Genomic DNA, 23,159 nt, shown 5'->3' on the forward strand with positions numbered 1-23,159 from the left:
TGATCTTTCCAAAGAACCAACTTTTGGTTTCTTTGATATTCTCTATTGTTTGTCTATTCTCTGTTTCATTTATTTCTGCTCTACTCTTTATTATTTCCTTCCTTCTGCTACTTTGAGTTTAACGTACTCTTCTTTGTTTCCTTTCTTAAGGTGGGATGTTAGATTATTGATTCAAGATATTTCTTTAGTGNAAGGTGGGATGTTAGATTATTGATTCAAGGTATTTCTTTAGTATCAGTGTTTGTGGCTACAGATTTCCTCCCGCTTTAGATGCATCCCATAAGTTCTAGTATGTTGTGTTCTCATTTTCATTCATCTTGAAATATTTTCTAAAACTTAACTCCAATAACACATTTTCTTTAACCCAATATGCCCAATATTTTATCATTTCAATAGGTTATCAACATGAAAAATATTGATGAGCTATTTTCCATTCTTTTTTCATATTAAGACTTAGAAATCTGCTGTGTTTTATATTTACAGCACATCTCAATTCGGATACTAACTTTTCATCAGAAATACTTTAGATGTATTTAGATTTCATGAAATTTATAGCTGAAAAGTAAATTCACATATCGAAGTCATTCCAAATATACTTAAAAGTATACTAATACCTAAATAGAGGGTGAGTTTTTAAATTTAAATAAATTAAAATTAATAAGATTTAAAATTCAGTTCCTCAGTCACACTAGCTACATTTCAAGTGTTTAATAGACACATGTGGACTTGTGGTTATTGTATTAGACAGCAGCTCTGCAGCTCTTTCTCCATGTTTTTTGGTCTTTTTTCTTGTTTGTTTTGTTTTGTTTTGTTTAACATCTGAGGGCGCCTGGGTGGCTGAGTCTGTTAAGCGTCTGCCTTCGGCTCAGATCATGATTCCGGGGTCTTGGGATGGAGCCCCACATTGGGCTCCCTACTCAGTGGGGAGCCTGCTTCTCCCTCTCCCTCTGCTACTGCTCTGCCTACTTGTGCTCTCTCTGTCAAACAAATAAGTAAATCTTTTAAAAAATAAACATCTGAATAATTTTTTTAAAACATTTTATTTATTTATTTGTCAAGAGAGAGCAAGAGTGAGAGAGAGCGCACAAGCACGGGGAGCAGCAGGCAGACCTCGCTGAAGAAGGAGCCTGATGCAGAACTCTATCCCAGGACCTGAGACGAAGGCAGATAATTAACCAATTGAGCCACCTGGGCGCCCCACTCTCTTCCTGTTATTAATCCATACCACACCCCTAAGAGGTAGACACTATTATTCCCCATTCTACAACTGATGAGCTTATGCAGATCGATCAGTAAGATCGAGGCACTTACACAAGATCCCAGGGCCAGGAAGGGACTGAACCAACACAAGCCCTGTTCCTGGCTGGGAAATGGGCCTTCACAATGACCATCCCCTGATGCAGAGACACAACGGTTGCCCCAAAGGCTGGTCTTTTTGACCCAGAACCACGGAGCAGAAGCCTGAGCTCCCCCTAACTGCCAACCTCACAGAGCAGCTCATCCAGCAGCTCTGGAATTAGCTCTGGTGATCAAGGGAGCCTGAGGCCAACTCCCTGCCATCTCCATCATTTTTCTCAGTACTCCAACCTTACAGTCTGATGTCAACCAGAAAAGATAGAAGAAGCACCCACGAAGGTCTGGCCAACCTACCTCCCACCTTCTGCGGGGAGCCACTGAAACATCTAAGAGGAGTGGTACAGAAACACCCTCCTTTTGGCCCAGCAGAGTGGGAAACCACAGAAACAGCCACCATGTATCAAGGGCTGACTACCAGCCCGGCACTGCACCCAGTGCATGACACGCATACGACAATCCTAGCAGACAAGAGAGTGTAACGCATTCATTTGATGGAATATCACAGGGCCCTTAAAGAGAATGAGAGATGTCTACAATGTACTATTAACTTACAAAAGGTGAGTTTAAAACCAGGATGTGTGACATGATCACTTTTGTGTTTGTGTATCATGCCAAACAGCGAATAGAGAGGACTGCTTAGCATGCAGACTGGATGGGAAGAATTTTCACTGTGTATTTTACACATTTCTATATTGTCTATATTTGTTATGTTTCTATTTTAATTTTTTAAACTAATCTTAATTTTTTTTTAAGTTTTACGTTTTTATTTAAATTCCAGCTACTTGGCATATAGTGTAATATTAGTTTCAGGTGTACAATTTAGTGATTCAACACTTAGATCCAACATCCAGTGCTCATTACAAGTCTACTCCTTAATCCCCATCACCTATTTACCCCCTCCCCCTCCCCCCCTGGCAACCATCAGTTTGTTCTCCATAATTAAGAATCTATTTCTTGGGGCGCCTGGGTGGCACAGCAGTTAAGCGTCTGCCTTCGGCTCAGGGTGTGATCCCGGTGTTCTGGGATCGAGCCCCACATCAGGCTCCTCTGCTGGGAGCCTGCTTCTTCGTCTCCCACTCCCCCTGCTTGTGTTCCCTCTCTCGCTGCCTGTCTCTATCTCTGTTGAATAAATAAATAAAATCTTTAAAAAAAAAAAAGAATCTATTTCTTGGTTTGTCTCTCTCTAAAGATATCTTTAAAGAAAAGAAGGTCATTGTATCATTTAATCTTCAAATAACACTGAAAGACGTACAATTAACCACATTTTACAGAGGAGAGAACTGAGGTTCAGAGAGCCAGCACGACTCATTTACTCCAGACTAGGAGATGGCAGAGAGCCAGGAATGGAAGCCAGGATTGTCTGCTGAGAGAGCTCTTTAAGGTAAGAGGGCAGCAGAAGCTCAGGAACCCTGCCCGCCCCCCGCCGCAACATGCCCAGGTGGAGCCTGACCTTGAGGTCCAGGTGCAGGATGTAGTGTTGATGGAGGTAATGCACACCCTCACAGATCTGCTTGGTGAACAAGATCACATCCAGTTCGGTCAGCTGGTACTTCTCCTCTGTGATCCGGTCAAAGAGTTCACCCCCATCCACACTGCCAGGGCAAAGAGAGAGGCAAGCACTGGCCTAAGCAAGGCTCTCAGAGGACTTGTCCACTCGTATCACCAAGAGTCAGAAGAGGCCGACCCAGGTAAGCCTAAGGGTGCCGCTGCCATCTGGGGTTTTATGGAGATCTTTGTTCTGGCCTGTTCCAGCTCAGAGTGCAGGTGGTAAAATGGAATTGATGAGCCAAAAGGAAGACTGGGGATTATCTTCAGTGTTGATCATCCAGGCTCATTCTGGATATTCAGGGTCAAGGTTATAAACTCATTTGCCTACAGGGGCCAATTAGTACTTACATGACAAGAACACAAAATGGGCAAACAAGTCCAGATGTGAGACAAAAGTTTTCATAAAATACAGCCCTTACTCTATCTTTTGTTTTTTCACTCTTGGTAGAGACCTGACATGACAAACCCTACCAGAAGGAAAACAGCAACACAAGCACAAAAATAAATGGCCTCTGAGCCTGGACCTCAGCTTCAGGGGTAGTTGGGAATGGTGCGGACTGTGGCAGCTGGGAGACTGGTTGCCCTGTCAACAAAGGTCAGCCAGTAGAAGCTCCAACCACCATTTCCAGCTGGAAACGCAAGTCCAGCTTTACTACATCTTTCACATTTTTAGGAAAAGCAAGATATCTGCGTTTCAATGTAAAATTTCCCGATTTCCAAGTAACACCTAAATCAAAGTTATTAAAAATTGTGTAGGCCAAACTGACATATATCTACAGGTCAGTCAGGTTTACTGCTGGTTTATGACAAATGGCTTTGTCCTCCATGCTCCATATTGGAGGTGATGACATTCCTTGGATATCCGGAGAGGGGAAGGGAAAGGGAGAGTTTTGCCTAGAACCACGGCTCCAAGCCCTAGTCCTGAGTCCAGGCCCACAGAGAAGTCACTGCTCCACCTCCCAAGACACTCACTACTCCATGACGAGGGTAAAGCTGTTCTTGCTCTCAAAGGCGTCATAGAGCTGGATCAGGTTCACATGGCTGAGCTGGTTCATGATGTTGACCTCGTTCTTCACATCCTCCTTGCAGCATCAGACGGGAGAGGAGTTTCCAAGAAATGGGTCAGAAGATGAGCCAGCTGTGCCTCCCAAGACACAAGCATGCCCACATCCTCCTTTCCTGCTCTCACATCAGGTCTCCAACTCACCACCCAAACCAGGTTCTTACAATAGAAGGGAACTTACTTCAATCCCCCTATTCCACAGATAGGAAACCTGAGGCCCAAGAAGGAAGTCTGGAGGTCCAGAGGGACCCTGCTGCCCAGGGTGTGAGGTGATATGCTGAGCAGAGTGCGGGAGTCATGGAAAAGAGGCAGGGCAGGTGGCACGATTATTCCTGATCGGCATGCGGGGGCCTGGGGCAGCACGGGGCCAGGGGGCCAAGGAGGAAGTACAGGAGCCCTGAACGTGGCCCAATGTACTGGCTGGCCCAGGGCGGATGCCTCACCCGGTCCTTGGCGCTCTTCACTTTGATGACCTTGGCTGCCAGCGAGAGGCCTGTGGACTTCTCCGTGCACCTGTGCACCTGGCCGAACCGGCCCCTGCAGAGACAGGATGGTACGGCCAGCTGAGAGCCCAAGAGGCTCACTCCATACAAGGCGGGCCATCCCGTACCCCCGGCTTTCTGGTCCCGCCCTCTGTTCACACACACCATGGGGATTGCCCCGCACCCTGGAGGTACAACAGTCATCACCCCTACACCACACGGGTTATCCTGAGAAGACCTTCTTCACCCTATCATAAGTGGTCTGTGCTACAGCCCAGGGGACTGCCCTCTGTCCACACCACCCGGACGGCCCTACCACCGCCAGGATGTGGTTCCCACGCCCCTACCATGTGGGCTCTCCAGCACTCACCCACTCTCTGTGGGCTACCCACTCGCTAGCACGCTGTGCACGCTACCCCACTGCCAGCCCTGGCTCCTGATTGGCCCCTCCCTGAGAAGAATCCAGCAGCTCAGGTCTCCAGGTGTGTCTGCCCCCACCCCTCCCGCTCCTGCCCGACGTCAAGGCAGAAGCCCACCTACCCTCCCAGGACGTCATGCTGGCACACTGTGTACCCTGCCGACGTCGAGGTCTCCTTGACGCTCACCACCCGGTGCTCGAAGGGGGCGGGTGGGGCTGGGCTGTCATCTGTGTGGGAGACAATAGCCCGTGAGCCTCCCCCGTGCAGCCCCCACCTCTCAGTCACCCGCTTGGGTCAAGTGACAAGCCTGTCGTCCTCATCGGAGTCACCCGTATGGCAGAGGCCCAAGCTGACTTTCAGAGAGGTGAGGTGATGGGCCCAATGGCACACAGTGAGTCAGTGTCGGACGGGACTCAAACCCGAGTCTCCGTCGCACACAGTGGTGCTCTGTGCAAGATGGAGACGTTCTACCCAGTGTGTTCACTGAGGTTGAGGGGAGATCCAGGCAGGATCAGTGCAGCCTCTGATCCCCTCACAGGGCAAACGGCCCACGAGGCAGCCCGGAGCGGGTCAGCTTCTGGGGGATGGAGGGGGCTGGCAGTGGACCGTGGGTCTGCAGGGGAAACAGGGGACAGTAGCACTTGCGGAGAGAAAAATGGTCTAAGTTCTTGGGGAAAATCTTGCCCTTCAGAGGTAGTATGAACCTAGAAATGCTGCATGAAATGGAGAGAGGAATAAATCAGAACACCAAACACAATGACTTCAACCGGTTTACATATTGAGGGCTGGGAAACTCCATGGCGGGAAGTCAGTGGCTTGGGTTGGGTTTTTCTGGGCTTGTCGTGGTTCGCTCAGCGTGTTCCACCGACAACTCTCAGGTCTCTGAAACCATACACCCAGGGCCATGAAAACATGGCTATGTCCTCTGAGTTCATCTCCAGAAGAGCAGCTTTTTGCTCCCCAAAGTAGAAGTCTGAATTTGCCTTGAGATGATACTGCTCATCCCTTTTTGTATCTGCAAGGGCAAACCCTGAGCCCTGGACCGCAAAGGTAACGAGCATGGGCTGCTGCGGCTGCTGTTTTTCTGGAACCTAGAGATGCTGGGAGAGCCTGGAAACTGAGTGTGTGTCACAGAGATTCCAAATCTAGAATTTGGCTCGAAGGTTCCTTTGCTGCACACTACGTGCCTTCTGTTCCGAGTGGCTGGAGAGCCACGAGGTTTGCACGCAAGGTTCTGGAGCCAGCCAGTCAGGGGCAGATCCTGGCTCCGTCAGCACTGTCCCCGGGACTCTGAGAGTGTCCCTTGACCTCTCCCGTGTTTCCATTCATCCCCACTGCACAGGCCCGTGGGGGTAAACGCCGGCACAGAGGCACAGGGCTCGGCACACAGAGCCCTCAGCTCACATTCGCTTTATCACCACCCCCCCTCTGAAAGGAGTCTGGAGTCTTAGCCTGGTTCAGCGGCATTTCAGGAATGAAAGGAGGCCTTTGTCCACATGTGGACCGAGTCATACAGGTCGAGAGGAGGCAGCTGGAGATGTCACTGTGACAGGGCAGCTGCAGAGCCCAGAACTGGCAAGGGGCCTGGGATGACCTACAGAACAGACAGCCCTTCCTCAGGGACTTCCTGAAATTCCAGGGCAGGAAATCAGCCAAGGTGGCCTTCCTCCCGCCACATGGGATGAGGTTCAGACCAAGCAGAGTGTGACCCTAAGCGCCGGAGGCGTTGAGGACATTTGGGTCATGAGAACACAAGGATGCCTCCCACCACCACCGGGACAGAAAGCAGGTCAGCAGCCTCACCACACCCCTCTATACCCCGGGATGAGAACTCACGGGGTGCGGTGGCCAATATTAACACCAGTTAATAGATGCTCTTTTTAGCAGGGCCTTCTCTGGCTCAATCCAGAAGGACACCAATGGTGGAGAGCTCAGGCAGGCCGGTGGCTTTGAGAAGTCCACCCAGTTGAGCCACACAGGCTCCTTCCTCTGCACCTGCGACAGTCACCCCCAACTCAGCCTGCTGCTTCTCCACGCCTTGCTTTCTAGCCCCAGCAGGTACTGGCAGGCTGTTCCAGGTCTCGGGCTCCACCAGACCCACCTTCTTTCTCCCTGGAAGCTGCAGGAAGGCCACCTAGGAGGAGGCCCCCAAACCCACACACCTTGGGGCACCCAGCCATGGGTTCACTTACCCAGAACCACGCTGCCTGCCTCGGCTCCAAGGGGTGTCCTCCCTGCTTCAGCTCTGCCCACACCCCCGGCTGTGCAGTCCTGCCGGGGCTCAGGGTTTCCTGCTCCCACGCCTTTGTCCTGCTGCTCCCCCGGGGCTCCAGCATCATCTCCGTTGTCCGTCCTGGCCCCGCTTGGTCCCGGGGTGGACTCGGCCCCAGGCCCCTGCTTCTCCTCTGCCTTTGCTCCCTCGTGGGTGCTCCGTTTCCGCAGGGCGGAAATCTTGCTGGCTCCTTTCGGGATCTGTTTTTCTGACTTGGTTGCAGGGGTCTGGGGCATGGACCCAGGTGGGGTCTGGGGCATGGGCCCAGGTGGGTCCTGCTCACCTGGGTGGGCAGCCGCTGGAGCCTCCACGGGGGGCGTGGGTCTGAGGCTGCCCCCTCGGGTCACAAGCAGCTCCCCGGGGGTATCCGTCTCCTGCACGTGGATGGAGATCCTGGGGCAGAGAGAAAATACGGCCTTAAAAGCAAGGACTTTTGAGTCACCACAGACCTGGGTTCAAACGCCTGTTGCTTCTACTCAATGATCATGACCTATTGGCCTCAGTTTCTCATCCAGAAAAAGGGTCCTTGCAGTTACTGTAAGGTAGCTTGTGTTTAGAACCAGCAGACCCCTACCCCTGACCACCTCTGTGCAGATAGGACCCCAGGAGAGGCCGGATTCGGGGAGATGGTACATCTGCTCTCAGGATTCCAGTGGACGAGCGGGCAGGGAAGGTTGGGGTAACCTGTGATGGACACCGTGGGCACCAGATGCCTCCGAAGGCCTTAGAAACCTGCCTCTGCCCCAGGATGACTGTGGCCTGGAGGCAGGAGACCTGCGCTCTCCCATTAGGAGAAACAGTGAACCAAGCCAAATACTGCACTGGAAACCCCAGGTCAGACATGCTTTATTAAAATCAGGCAATCGCAGGGTGCCTGGGTGGCTCAGTTCGTTAAACATCCGATGCTTGATTTTAGCTCAGGTCCTGACCTCAGGGTTGTGGGATTGAGCCCCGTGTGAGGCTCCCCCCGCTCACTGGGGAGTCTGCTTAAAATACTCTCCCTCTCCCTTTGCCCCTCCCCGCATGCTCTCTCTGCCTCCCAGATAAATAAATAAAATCTTAAAAAAAAAATCAGGCAATTGCTCACAGACACTGGACTTCTCATTCCTCTTGAACAAATAGGTCTGGCTGTACTGGGCATGTCTGCATAGCTGAGAAGCCGCTCCCCTTCCTGACAGACCCTGTTGCACGCAGGCAATGCCACTGGGCCCACTTCACGTCCATTTTCATTACCCAGACCTTGCGACGGTGGGTTTGGGACTCCAGCTGGAGGTCAGGAAGGCCCTCTGAGCCCTGACGATGTTCAGAGGGAAGGACCTGACCCTGGGAACCATGACCCCCAAGGGTTCGACCCTCCCTCTCAGAGCTGCCCCCGCTCTGACTGCTCTTCACAGCCCCGCTGCTGGGGTCTGTGTGTGTCGGGTGGGGCTGAGCCTCAGGAGGGAGCCCAGCAGCCTATCTCTGGTCTTAGCTCTGGACCATGCTGCTGGACAACTCTGGACAAAGACCAGCATCAGTTCCCTCTTCTGTCAAACACAGACGTTGATATCTCACCGAAGGGCTGAGAGTCCACAAAGGGGGAAAGCCCCAGGGGTCCCAAAATGAGGCCCAAGGGGGTGTAGCTGCTGTGAAAAACAGGATGGTCGTTCCTCAAAAATTTAAAAATAGAACTACCTCATGACCCAGCAATTTCACTTCTTAAAACGTATCCGAAAGAATTTAAAACAGTCTCAAAGAGATATTTGTACACCTGCGTTCATAGCAGCATGACTCACAAAACCAAATGTGGAGGCGCCCACGTGTCCGTCGAGGGCTGAATGGATCAGCAAAATGTATAAAATCCACAAAGTGGAAGATTATTCAGTCTTAAAGGGGAAGGAAATCCTGTTACATGCTGCTACCTGGGTGAGCCTCCAGGACGTTGTGCTAAGTGAAATAAGCCGGTCACAACGGGATTCCATTTGTATAATTCCACTTATATGCAGCACTTACGGTAGTCAAATTCAGAGACAGCAAGTGGCCTGGTGGCCAGGATCTGGGCAGTGGGGGAAACGGGAGTTGTTCGATGGCTACAGAGTTTCAGATTTGCAAGGTGGAAATGTCCTGGGATCTGTGTCCCAACGACCTGAATATCCTTAACACTCCAGCACTGTGCACTCACAAACGGTTCAGTTGGTAAATGCTATGTTTTTTTACCATAGTAAAAAAAAAAAGTGAGGCTTTTCCCTAGCAGCTGAAGGCCCAGCTCCCTCCCTGAGCTGCAGCCCGTCCTCTCAAAGCTGTGCCTGTTCCTGGATCACTGGACTCGGTACAAGCCTGTCCACAGCCAGCCTTGGGCAGGAGGCCGCCGAAGCCCCCCCAGCCCCGTGCCCCCCGGGAGGAGTGAGTACGGGTTGGTGATGACAGGGGAGGGTGCGAAGGGTGGCATCCACGCCTGGCTCGGGCCTGTCTCCACGGAGGAACACGGGAACCACAGGGAGCCAGCTGCTGGAAGAGTATCCAGGTGGTCAGGTGGCGAGCTGATAAAGCCAAGAGTCACTGCTGTCCCACTTGGTCTTCACACCGAGCAGGGCACGGGATGACCCCAAAGCACTGCCATGCATTCCCACGCCACTGAGGATCCAAGGCTTTCCCTCCCTTGGCATGGCTTGCCCGGGGCAGGCGCTCCTGAACAATTCCCGTGCCGTGTTCCTCCAACTCCCGCCAGGGCCGCAGCAACCCCCATACAGGCAGCCGCGGCCCATCAGGGCGGATGCTTGAGTTTAAACTTACTTTCTCAAAATACACTCATGTGCTAGCTGAGGAAGGACAGGTGTGATCTCTCCGCTTCCTGAGCCGCATGGCAGGTCTAGCATGCCTGAAATTCAGCTCAGGGCTGAAACTGACATAGAGACCTTTCCCCTCGTGCAGAGTCTTTTGGGGGCCCCTACCAAGTTCACGGAAAGTCCACCCCATCCCTAGATTCCATATTTAGAGCGCTGGCCAGGATCCAGGGAAGCCTGCCAGGAATCCCTCCTTTTAGCTGGTTAAGATCTCCCAGAGGCTCTCATTTCCTTCCTGAACAAAGGCACACAAATGATCTGGGCTTCTCTGCCAGTCACCATAGCACACAGACACCAGCTCCCCGCCCTGCACCAAGCCTAGGGAAGGGATGGGGCTCTGCTACAGATAAGGACAACCCAGGGCAGGTGCAGGAGGGCACCAGACCCCCTTAAGACAGGGAAGCACGGTACACTTAGTGGGCTGCCCTGGGGGCCGGACACACCGCAGTGCTGGGGCACACAGGGCGAGGGAGAGATTGGCAGTCAGCAGCTCTTCTTTATCCTGCACCGTGTCCTCACCCTGGCCGCGGGCTGGTCCTGAGGCTGTGTTCTGAGGACACAACCCCACCTTCAGGACCCCACGAGTAATCGTATAATCGTCCTGAAAGCCCTGCAGGATTGACTCAGGCTACACCAACCTCCCTCTGAATCTTCATCCTTCTCTCCCCAACTTAGTATTTGGGACCTAATTAAATGCTGACCTGAGGAGGCGGGATGGTGCAGTGGTCAGGAGTAGATTCTGGAGTCCAAAAACCTGGCTTCAGATTTCAACTTTGAGATTCCCTAGCTGTGTGGCCCTGGGCACTCGCAGCCTGTTTCCTCATTTCCACACTCGCCTCCCTGGGATGCTGTGAGAACACAGCGAGATGATGCCTGTGACATGCTTGGCCAATGCCAGCACCTAGGGCTGTGCAATGAGCCCCAGCTTGTAGCTAGTACAACCGCTCTGAGAGCGGCTGGTTCTCAGCCCCGCTCCACACTGGAATCACCCAAAGAGCTTATAAAAAGAGAGAGAGAGAGAGAGAAGAGAGGGAGGGAGGGAGGGAAGGAAGGATACCTGCACCTCACTCCAGACTGAATAAATCAGACTCTGGGCATTGGTATTTAAAAAATTCCTTTCAGGTAATTCTGATGGGCACCAGGTGAGAAACAGAGCTCTCAATTCCCCAAAGCAGTGCCTGTGCCTTCTCCTGTCTTCCGCTCATGAAGCTAGCCAGCACTGCAGACCGTGGACATTTGACCCCAGCAGCTAGTTCCTTGGCCACACTCCAGCTGAGGGGCTGCAGTTAATTCCTTCCCTTGCCCAGCATGGAGGAGCTCCCCTTACCTCCGAGGCGTTTCTCCACTGCCGTGAGCTGCCTTGGCTTGGACGGGCAGCCCTGGAGTCAGCCTCATGCCTGCCTCTGAGGGCTGCGGGTCAGGCCTGTTGAATGACGATCCTTGTTCTGTACCGGGTAAAGCCTCCTGGCTGGTGGGGGCCTCACTGACCCTGTTGGATGCTGCAGACAGTTCCAGGTCAGTCCCAGGGTTCTCAGCGGAGGCTCCAGGAGCTTTGGCTTCCGCCTCTGTGGGCAGCGGCAGGAGGCCAGGGGGCACTTGGGCTGGGCCAGGAACTCCTTCTTCCTGCCCTGGCGGGGCCTCCGCCTGGGTGGGGAGGTCAGATCCTATCTCTGAAGCATTGACGGGGGTCAGCCTCTCCACTGTCCCCTCTGGCAGGTTCGCCTTCTGGCTCTCTGCAGGAAAACAGGCAGCATAAAAATGCATTCCTATATGGAGAACTCTCTCCTAGAGATATTGCAAAGGATATGCAAAGGCTGTTCAGCACGGTGTGTTTCTAATAGGCTGACTAGATAACCTAGGTGACCATCGGTAGGAGGCTGGTTGACTAAACCATGGTCCAACACGCAGGAGCACTGCACAGCCGTAAAAAATAGCGAGACGCGAATATCTCCAAATGTGGCTGTGGAGCGATCTCAGGATACACTGTAAGTGCTAGAGAGCCAGGGGGAGACAAGTGCATCTGGTGTGCTTCTGTTTGTCTAGAAAGGGTGTGTGTGTGTGTGCATGCATGCAGGTGCATGTGTATAACCACTTATAACATGGTCTAAAGACACAAAGATAAGACAAAAAATGTAGTAAATGGTTCCATGTGCAAGGGAGGAACAAGGATAGAAGCTAGTCTCNTTTAGTCTTCTCTTACTATCCCTTGTTTTGTCAACTGGACTTTAGAACCATGTCAATATTACACAAAATTGTAAAAGAAAATGAAACTTGAATAAAAGCAATCCATAAAGATTTAAAGCAAAGTGACGTAGACCTGAGATCCGAGTTGGTGGCATAACTTACACAGAAAGGAGCTAGTCCAAGTGACTTTGAAACAGCAATACACAGTGGTATATATATATGAAGGGTAAAAGAAAAATAAAAAAANTCTCTTACTATCCCTTGTTTTGTCAACTGGACTTTAGAACCATGTCAATATTACACAAAATTGTAAAAGAAAATGAAACTTGAATAAAAGCAATCCATAAAGATTTAAAGCAAAGTGACGTAGACCTGAGATCCGAGTTGGTGGCATAACTTACACTGAAAGGAGCTAGTCCAAGTGACTTTGAAACAGCAATACACAGTGGTATATATATAAAGGGTAAAAGAAAAATAAAAAAAATAATAAAAGAAGCTTCAACAGTTTTTTAGAGATCACATTGTTGGTGGTGGCATTGGTATTTTTATTCTGAAACCATTATGTCTGCAATACAGCAAACGAGGTCCCACTCACCTTCCCAGGGCCCCCTGATCTCGGCTTGCACAGCTCTGGTGCTCAGCTCATGCTTTGGTTTTGCTCCTTTCTCTTCCACTCGATCTTTGTTCTGAAAGAACAATCATCATCATCATCATCATTGTTCGGACCACAAACATTTGTTGAGCACCTACCATGTGCTTTTTACAGATAAAGACACTTACCCAAAGTCACCAAGTTCTTCCTGTGCGCCATCCTACTGGCCTCAAGGGGCAGACCTGACAGGGGCTTCTAAATAGACCGGACCTCAAAGTACTTAGACCAGGGATGGAAAATAAATCTAAAGTGTCAGTTCAGATCAGTGAGTCATGGCTTTTACAGTGTTGGCTTGGCTTGGATTCTAAAGTCAGATTCACCCATGCCTGTCTGGGGGGCAAGGGGCAGGGAGGAGGGTTGGAAGAGTGCCACGATCAATTAATAATGCCTGCCGGGAGCTGGGTGCACCCCACCTTCACCTCTTTATAGTACAGTAGTGTGCCCAGAAGCACAGCCTCTCCTTGACTCTTGAGCCGGAACCTGCTGGGTTCAAACCCCATCTTCACCCCTCAGCCAAGATCCTTAACTTCTCTGTATCTCCCTTTCCTCATCTGTGAAATGGGGAGAATAATAGTCTCTCATAGAGTTAGTAAGAGGATCCAAGGAGTCGATCTGTGGGATGTCCTGATAAGTGTGCCCAGTGCATGGCAAGTGCTCAGGAGCTCTGGGGATTTTATTCTGCCTGAGCCAGGGAGCTCTCTGTCTTCAATGAGCCAACTGACTGACTGATGGCTCCACTGCATAAGACCCAGAGCAGCCTCAGCAGCTCTTCCTTTAACTCTGAGTGGTCTGTACCAGGCCAGGGCTCTTTCTCCTGAAATGGTAGAAACATTCAGTATTTTTGAGTGTAAATATTTCTACAGGACCTGACTCCTTGCTGGGTCGCCCTGTGCTTCTAGAGGTTTTGAGACTTTGACTGGTACGGCCCCTAAGACTCCTCCTGGTCCTTATCACAGCAGCAGGTCTGGTCAAGACACTCACCCCTGGGCCCAAGGCACTCACCCCTGAAGGCCTTCCCCTGCCTTGGCCATAGAGGCCCCAATGGGAAGCCAAAATGAGCTCGAGACACATTTTGTTTGGCCTGGACAGCATTTTAAATTTGTTATCAACACTTTAAATTAAAATTCTACATTCCCTTTTAGGGTTTAGGATTGTACTATATTCTGATTGTGGTGGTGTTGATGTGGGTGTATGCATTTGTTGAACTGCGTACTTAAAATGTACACACTTTGTGTGTGTGCGATTTATTGTATGTAAATTATACCTTAATAAAACTGATTAGAAACAATTCNCCGTGTCCTCACCCTGGCCGCGGGCTGGTCCTGAGGCTGTGTTCTGAGGACACAACCCCACCTTCAGGACCCCACGAGTAATCGTATAATCGTCCTGAAAGCCCTGCAGGATTGACTCAGGCTACACCAACCTCCCTCTGAATCTTCATCCTTCTCTCCCCAACTTAGTATTTGGGACCTAATTAAATGCTGACCTGAGGAGGCGGGATGGTGCAGTGGTCAGGAGTAGATTCTGGAGTCCAAAAACCTGGCTTCAGATTTCAACTTTGAGATTCCCTAGCTGTGTGGCCCTGGGCACTCGCAGCCTGTTTCCTCATTTCCACACTCGCCTCCCTGGGATGCTGTGAGAACACAGCGAGATGATGCCTGTGACATGCTTGGCCAATGCCAGCACCTAGGGCTGTGCAATGAGCCCCAGCTTGTAGTTAGTACAACCGCTCTGAGAGCGGCTGGTTCTCAGCCCCGCTCCACACTGGAATCACCCAAAGAGCTTATAAAAAGAGAGAGAGAGAGAGAAGAGAGGGAGGGAGGGAGGGAGGGAGGGAAGGATACCTGCACCTCACTCCAGACTGAATAAATCAGACTCTGGGCATTGGTATTTTAAAAATTCCTTTCAGGTAATTCTGATGGGCACCAGGTGAGAAACAGAGCTCTCAATTCCCCAAAGCAGTGCCTGTGCCTTCTCCTGTCTTCCGCTCATGAAGCTAGCCAGCACTGCAGACCGTGGACATTTGACCCCAGCAGCTAGTTCCTTGGCCACACTCCAGCTGAGGGGCTGCAGTTAATTCCTTCCCTTGCCCAGCATGGAGGAGCTCCCCTTACCTCCGAGGCGTTTCTCCACTGCCGTGAGCTGCCTTGGCTTGGACGGGCAGCCCTGGAGTCAGCCTCATGCCTGCCTCTGAGGGCTGCGGGTCAGGCCTGTTGAATGACGATCCTTGTTCTGTACCGGGTAAAGCCTCCTGGCTGGTGGGGGCCTCACTGACCCTGTTGGATGCTGCAGACAGTTCCAGGTCAGTCCCAGGGTTCTCAGCGGAGGCTCCAGGAGCTTTGGCTTCCACCTCTGTGGGCAGCGGCAGGAGGCCAGGGGGCACTTGGGCTGGGCCAGGAACTCCTTCTTCCTGCCGTGGCGGGGCCTCCGCCTGGGTGGGGAGGTCAGATCCTATCTCTGAAGCATTGACGGGGGTCAGCCTCTCCACTGTCCCCTCTGGCAGGTTCGCCTTCTGGCTCTCTGCAGGAAAACAGGCAGCATAAAAATGCATTCCTATATGGAGAACTCTCTCCTAGAGATATTGCAAAGGATATGCAAAGGCTGTTCAGCACGGTGTGTTTCTAATAGGCCGACTAGAATAACCTAGGTGACCATCGGTAGGAGGCTGGTTGACTAAACCATGGTCCAACACGCAGGAGCACTGCACAGCCGTAAAAAATAGCGAGACGCGAATATCTCCAAATGTGGCTGTGGAGCGATCTCAGGATACACTGTAAGTGCTAGAGCCAGGGGGAGACAAGTGCATCTGGTGTGCTTCTGTTTGTCTAGAAAGGGTGTGTGTGTGTGTGTGTGTGCATGCATGCAGGTGCATGTGTATAACCACTTATAACACGGTCTAAAGACACAAAGGTAAGACAAAAAATGTAGTAAATGGTTCCATGTGCAAGGGAGGAACAAGATAGAATTTAGTCTTCTCTTACTATCCCTTGTTTTGTCAACTGGACTTTAGAACCATGTCAATATTACACAAAATTGTAAAAGAAAATGAAACTTGAATAAAAGCAATCCATAAAGATTTAAAGCAAAGTGACGTAGACCTGAGATCCGAGTTGGTGGCATAACTTACACTGAAAGGAGCTAGTCCAAGTGACTTTGAAACAGCAATACACAGTGGTATATATATAAAGGGTAAAAGAAAAATAAAAAAAATAATAAAAGAAGCTTCAACAGTTTTTTAGAGATCACATTGTTGGTGGTGGCATTGGTATTTTTATTCTGAAACCATTATGTCTGCAATACAGCAAACGAGGTCCCACTCACCTTCCCAGGGCCCCCTGATCTCGGCTTGCACAGCTCTGGTGCTCAGCTCATGCTTTGGTTTTGCTCCTTTCTCTTCCACTCGATCTTTGTTCTGAAAGAACAATCATCATCATCATCATCATTGTTCGGACCACAAACATTTGTTGAGCACCTACCATGTGCTTTTTACAGATAAAGACACTTACCCAAAGTCACCAAGTTCTTCCTGTGCGCCATCCTACTGGCCGCAAGGGGCAGAACTGACAGGGGCTTCTAAATAGACCGGACCTCAAAGTACTTAGACCAGGGATGGAAAATAAATCTAAAGTGTCAGTTCAGATCAGTGAGTCATGGCTATTACAGTGTTGGCTTGGCTTGGATTCTAAAGTCAGATTCACCCATGCCTGTCTGGGGGGCAAGGGGCAGGGAAGAGGGTTGGAAGAGTGCCACGATCAATTAATAATGCCTGCCGGGAGCTGGGTGCACCCCACCTTCACCTCTTTATAGTACAGTAGTGTGCCCAGAAGCACAGCCTCTCCTTGACTCTTGAGCCGGAACCTGCTGGGTTCAAACCCCATCTTCACCCCTCAGCCAAGATCCTTAACTTCTCTGTATCTCCCTTTCCTCATCTGTGAAATGGGGAGAATAATAGTCTCTCATAGAGTTAGTAAGAGGATCCGAGGAGTCGATCTGTGGGATGTCCTGATAAGTGTGCCCAGTGCATGGCAAGTGCTCAGGAGCTCTGGGGATTTTATCCTGCCTGAGCCAGGGAGCTCTCTGTCTTCAATGAGCCAACTGACTGACTGATGGCTCCACTGCATAAGACCCAGAGCAGCCTCAGCAGCTCTTCCTTTAACTCTGAGTGGTCTGTACCAGGCCAGGGCTCTTTTCTCCTGAAATGGTAGAAACATTCAGTATTTTTGAGTGTAAATATTTCTACAGGACCTGACTCCTTGCTGGGTCGCCCTGTGCTTCTAGAGGTTTTGAGACTTTGACTGGTACGGCCCCTAAGACTCCTCCTGGTCCTTATCACAGCAGCAGGTCTGGTCAAGACACTCACCCCTGGGCCCAAGGCACTCACCCCTGAAGGCCTTCCCCCTGCCTTGGCCATAGAGGCCCCAATGGGAAGCCAAAATGAGCTCGAGACACAGTTTGTTTGGCCTGGACAGCATTTTAAATTTGTTATCAACACTTTAAATTAAAATTCTACATTCCCTTTTAGGGTTTAGGATTGTACTATATTCTGATTGTGGTGGTGTTGATGTGGGTGTATGCATTTGTTGAACTGCGTACTTAAAATGTACACACTTTGTGTGTGTGCGATTTATTGTATGTAAATTATACCTTAATAAAACTGATTAGAAACAATTCTAGGATCCCAGATTCTCCTGAAAAAAATCTGAAGATCTGGCAACTTTCAGCCCACATGGCGAAGATCGGCTGGTGCCTTTCCCGCTACCTGGGGCACCACAGTCCTCACGACTCTGGAATGCCTCCCTGGCACTGAGGAGAAGGGTAGGTTCCACTGTTTTTCCTACACTCTACACACTTCTCTCAATCCTACTACCTGCTCATCCTTTTGGGGCTCCGGCACACCAAGCTTTGTCCTCTTGAGGGTCACAACACGTGCGGACACCTAGCCTTGCACTTGGCATGGGCTAGGCACTTAATAAAACACACCAGCTGCTGGCAGCCTGATTAGCACGGCACTGTCAATGTGACTGGATCCCCTTACTCAGCAGAGACCTCTCCCTGGACCTCTTTCTGCAGACTCCGTCCTGCCACCCCCGTAGCTGGGGGAACGGGAAGCATTATCACGGATGCCTCCTGTTTCACCCCGGTAGAGAGGGACTCGAACAAACTGTCCTTTGGCAGACCTTGTTGGGCTCAGAGTGTCCTCTCCCTCCCTCTGCTTTTCGTGTAGGTAGCACACGCACACACACAGCTCAACCTTTTGATCCCTGTGTTGTCCAGTGCGTTCAGAGGAAGGAGAAGAGACCCTCGACACCATTCTGGAGGACTGGGGTCTTCTGAACAGCTTGCCTAGGATTTGGGCCCAGCCCTGGCTGAGCCTGACCCTGTCCTTCGTGAGAGAGCACCTAAATTTTAGTATTAATCTAATTCATTGTTACAACCGAAATGAAATCCCACTGGGCACTTCAGAAAACCCAAGGAGGGCCTTCACAAAGTCCTGGCACAATTTTTTCTTTCTTTTCTTTCTTTCCTTTCTTTTCTTTCTTTCTTTCTTTCTTTCTTTCTTTCTTTCTTCTTAAAAAATTTTAATTCCAGTAGAGTTAACATACAGTGTTATGTTAGTTTCAGGGGTACAATATAATGATTCAAGGGGCGCCTGGATGGCTCAGTTGGTTAAGCAGCTGTCGTCGGCTCAGGTCATGATCCCAGGGTCCTGGGATAGATTCTTGCATCAGGCTCTCTGCTCGGTGGGGAGCCTGCTTGTCCCTCTCCCTCTGGCCCTCTCTTCCACTTGTGCTCCCTCTCTTACTCTCTCTCAAACAAACAAACAAATAAATAAAATCTTTTTTAAAAATAAAAAATAAAAATAAACAAACAAAACAGTCTAGTGATTCAACACTCGCACACACCACCCTGTGCTCATCACGACAAGTGCACCCCTTCTTCCCCATCACTTATTCCCCCATCCTCCCACCCACCTCCCCTCTGGTAACCATCAGTTTGTTATCTAGAGTTAGGAGTTTGTTTCTTGGTTCGTCTCTCTCTCTTTTTTTCCTTTCCTCATTTGTTTCTTAAATTCCACAGGCCTGGCACAATTTTCAAATTTAGGAGCCAGTGCTAGGGCTTAATTCGATTCCACAAATCATTACTATGCCCCCTACCCTCTTAGGAAACTTGAAGGGGGTCTCCAGAAAGTCTCTGCTTTCAGCACCAACAATGTGTTCAACAGCCGGGGCGATTATACCCATTCTCTGACACCTCCTGTGAGACCCGCCCTGGCCAGGGTCCACAGCGGAAAGTAGAGGTCTCGTGTCATGGACCAACAAGGAGCTGACAGTCTGTTTGGGGGGCTAGACCCAAACCTGTAGAGGGTTACCAACAGGTGTATTAAACACAAAGACCAGAAGAGAGATCAGTCACGTGCCACTTGAATAGAACAGACAAGAAATGTTGCAAGAACTCAGAAAAGAGAATGTTCTATGTTTCCCCCATGCAGAAATGCTCAAATATCTGCAAAATGTTTGGTAGCTAACATCACTAGTATATGAAGAGCTCTTACAAATCAATACGTACAAAAAACTGAAATAGAAAAGCAGAAAAAGGACACAAGCAGGCAGTTCACAGAAAAATACCAAAGGTTTTAAATCTGTGAAAGATGCTTAAACTTCCAATAAAAGAAATACAAATTAAGACTACAGTGAGGTTTATCATTCTATCTACTTCTGGTTATGTTTGATATTTTCCATAATGAAGAGTTTTCGGTTTTTTATGAATTAAAGAAAAAGAATTAGCACTAGGAGGCATATAATCAGATTCAAATCAACAAACTGTAAGGAAAAAAGCATAAGGCGATTAGGAAAATTTGAACACTGACTTTGGTAATATTAAATTACTGTTTACTTTTTAGTCATGGTAATGGTATCGTAATTACATTTTTTAAAAGAGCCCTTATCTTCTAGTTATAAATGTTAATGTTTATGGAGGAAATGATCCTGTGTCTCAGAGTGGCTTCAAAATAATCCAGAGAGAGGAAAGTCGCTGGGGAATAGATACAACAACATTGGCCTCCAGTGGTGGGTTCCCAGGGTTCGTGACACTAATCTCTATTTTTATAAAAGTTTGAAAATTTTCACATAAAAAAGTTTGTATTTTGCAAAAATTTTCAAAGTGTTAAATGCACAATAAGATCTCAGTTTTCAATCACCACATAGGCAAAGAGCAAAAAAGTTGGATAATATGATTTGTTAGCAAAAGGGGAGGCAACAAGCTCTCCCATATGCTACTGACAGGAGATTAAGTTGGAATAATTCCTTGGAAGGTCAGTTTGGCTTTATGTACACAACGTTACCCTTTGGCTTCGCCTTTGCTCTTCTAGGAGTGTATCGTAGAGATAAGCTCACACTTCAGTGGATACTTACTGCACCATTATTTTTCATAGCTAAAAATGAGAAATAATATAAGCAGACAATGATGGGGGTCTGGTTAACAAATTAAGACATGTCCCCCAGCTGGAGCACTCTGTAACTTTAAGAACGAGTAAGTTTTCTACGTACACATATGAAACAATGTGCAAAATATATTAAGTAAAAAAAAAAAAAAATCAAGGCCAGAAAAACAGGAATAATATTTGAGTTAAAACCAAGAGGTGACACTTATAGATAAACCTATATATAGATACAGGAGGTTTTGCAGGAAACAGGTACCTGGGACAGCATGGGGAGGACGGTGGCCCTGGGGACAGGGGCTGGAGTAGGGGGGACACGATGCTCTTTATACCACATGAGGCAGACGCTTAATTGCTTAGCTGGCTGAGCCCCTCAGGCACCCCCCGTGAATGCTTTTGACCATGTGCATCTATTAGAGTAATTTTCTTCTTTAAAGCTGAGGTTGATGGGGCACCTGCGTGGCTCAGTCGGTGAAGCCTGACTCTTGATTTTGGCCCAGGTCACGATTTCAGGGTTGTGAGTTCAAGCCCCACACGTGGGCTCTGTGCAGAGTATGCAGCCTGCTTAAGATTCTCTCTCCCCCTCTCCCTCTGTCCCTTCTCCCACACTCTCTCCCCCTCTAAAAAAATAAATAAGTAAAAATAAAGTTGAGGTTGCTTATCAGTGAAAAAGCAGAAGGCTACATCTCCCCGGCAGGCCAGATCCCTAGGAGAGGTGCAGAAAGCAGGGAGCTGGGGGGAGGGGCATTCTTTGGAAGAGGCTGCAGGGCAGGGGTGGGGGAAGGGGTCAGCAGGGTGAGCTCTGGCCTGGCTGGGGATGAGGAGGGAAGGCACACTCCTGCAGCCCTGCAGCAGACACAGAGCGGGACACAGACTCCCGAAGGCCCAGGCTGATCTCTTGCCAGAGGCTGGTGGGTAACGACAGTGATTGAAATGGCGGCTCCGGGCTGTCTGAGGGTTGCTAAGTGGCTGACTCTTAGCTGTTCCCAAACAGAGTGTTGCTCTCTACACCTCACACGCGCACACACACAAACAACCCCCCGCCCCCCCCAGCCAAACTTCCATTAGCCAGCGGGGTTGATTACGCAATCCTTGGGAACAGCCGCTCCCAGAAATGCCACACTCCACCCCCAGGCTCCGGCTCCTTCATGGCCTGTGTCCCCCAGGGGTCACTGTCAACACTCATCGTCCAACAAGCAGCTGCACACTCCGCCCACTCTGGGACCCAGCACAAAGTTGGGGACAGGAAGGGGAGGGTTCTAAAAGGGGGTTCTGTTGGGGTCAACTGGCTCCCGCCTGTTTCCTACTCTAGGTGTGACAGAATAAAAAGAAGTCACTGGAATGTCCAATAAACTTCACTGTCTTCCTCTCTCTAATGGTCCCTTTACCCCCACTTGTAGGTGCTCTGAAGCCGCCCAAGGCCCCACAGACCTCACCGAGGCACTGCCTCTTCCTTTCCCTGGGGAGAGCAGCCGGTCCGTGACCTGTCTGGAAATCCATCTATGACCTTTCAGGTTCAGTCTCTCCTTTTCCCCATCATCAGGTCATACAGGTGACACAGGAAAGGAACAACAGTTCCTACTGCTCCTAGTCCTAACCGTCTGGCTAGTGTCCCCACCAGGACCACTGGGTCTCCCTTTCAGCCAGCAGAGTACCAGGGTGGGGAAGCAGGAACCAACCTCCAAAGGGCCGTCAGCCAGGCTTCCTTTCCTCCAGGGGACGCTCCCTTGCATGATGAAATCCACCACCTTCGAGTTCTGGAACACGGCCCCCACCAAAGCGATGGCCTTGTCCACGGCCACTACCATCCTGAACAGGGCTTCAAGCCTCGCGCCTTGCTGGGCGGTATCCTGCCGCACAGCCCTCGCCAGCTCCAGGACCTCCGGCCACCCAGCCTGTGAGGCAGCTGGAGGTGTGCGGTCAGCCCCACCCGGGCCCAGAATCTGAGAGGCCTCCAGCCGGTGCAGGCCTTGCTCCAGGTGGCCCATCCCTTGGTACACACACTGCAGTTTTTCCGTGACATCTTCTTGGAAATGCAAGAGTTTGTCAATCTTCTCGTTCAGCACATTCAGCTTTTTGTCCATGGTGGTTAAGCAGGCCTTGCCTGACACCGGCAGCCCCCTGGTCTCCAGAACCTCCTTGGAGGCTCCGGACATCCTGCTGCGGGCTTGACAAGGACGAGGAATCAGAACAGGCACAGACTCCCAGTTTTCACTTGGGCAGTGGTCCCTGGAAGTTCATTGTTCTCGAAAGCTAGCAGCACCGACCCACACAGAGAGCCTGAGCGGTTTAGGGAGCCCCGGGCACCAGGCGCTCTCTCTCTGAGCCTTCGCCTTTGCTTATCTCCCGCTCCACGGTGGCCATGAGTGACAGGCTGGGTTTGGCAAGGCCCTTCTCCTTGGGGCCCTTTTGACATCATGGCAGCATTTAACATTCCTCTCTGAGAGGGTGCTGATGGGCAAATATTTTAAGAATCTGCCCCAGGCAGGCAGGGGTTTGAGTAGTTGAAACAAAAGGTTAGAAGAAAGGGGGTCCCTTAGGTAATGAACCAGAACACTGGACTTCACACGGGGCCTCAGGGATCCCAGGGCAGAATTAGACCTTTGGTGGCCCAAAGCCCTGAGGAGCACACCGCATCCACACTGAACTCAGGAGGAAAAGCAAGACCAGGAATCAATGGGAGGCCATGCTGATTTTTGCCATGATAAAAATTGGGATACTTCTGCAAATTAAAAACAAATGTTTGGTCCCGACTTTGCAGGTGCCCCAAATAAGTGTTTGGGCTGCCTGTGGGGTGAATCTGCAGCTCCCTCCCCACGAGGGGCCCTCAGTCACTAGCTGCTTGTACCTAAAAATAGAAGTGAGGGAAAACGGCTCAGGCTCCCTTCCAGGTGCCATCCCTCAGGTCATTTTCCTCACAGAG

The 23,159-nt window shown here is 50.2% G+C and overlaps 1 protein-coding gene across 4 annotated transcripts in view; it reads right to left on the reverse strand.

Moving 5' to 3' along the window:
• MYLK3 (myosin light chain kinase 3) overlaps positions 1–23,159 on the reverse strand; it is a 56,028-nt gene that overhangs the window by 24,972 nt on the left and 7,897 nt on the right. Inside the window, exons 1-8 of one of the 4 annotated variants that reach the window (XM_034672748.1) lie at positions 21,916–22,874; positions 16,120–16,210; positions 11,290–11,695; positions 7,061–7,533; positions 4,990–5,095; positions 4,411–4,504; positions 3,877–3,986; positions 2,807–2,948 (exon numbers count right to left, since the gene is read on the reverse strand). In XM_034672748.1, the coding sequence (XP_034528639.1) occupies positions 2,807–2,948; positions 3,877–3,986; positions 4,411–4,504; positions 4,990–5,095; positions 7,061–7,533; positions 11,290–11,695; positions 16,120–16,210; positions 21,916–22,392 (1,899 nt within the window). In that variant the 5' untranslated portion in view covers positions 22,393–22,874. Of the gene's footprint in view, positions 1–2,806; positions 2,949–3,876; positions 3,987–4,410; positions 4,505–4,989; positions 5,096–7,060; positions 7,534–11,289; positions 11,696–12,741; positions 12,833–13,217; positions 14,035–14,912; positions 15,319–16,119; positions 16,211–21,915; positions 22,875–23,159 lie in introns of those variants that run through there. The other 3 variants (XM_034672745.1, XM_034672747.1, XM_034672746.1) reach the window with 3 other exon arrangements.

The sequence above is a fragment of the Ailuropoda melanoleuca genome, chromosome 12 (genome assembly GCF_002007445.2).
Source record: "Ailuropoda melanoleuca isolate Jingjing chromosome 12, ASM200744v2, whole genome shotgun sequence".
NCBI classification, from domain to species: domain Eukaryota; kingdom Metazoa; phylum Chordata; class Mammalia; order Carnivora; family Ursidae; genus Ailuropoda; species Ailuropoda melanoleuca.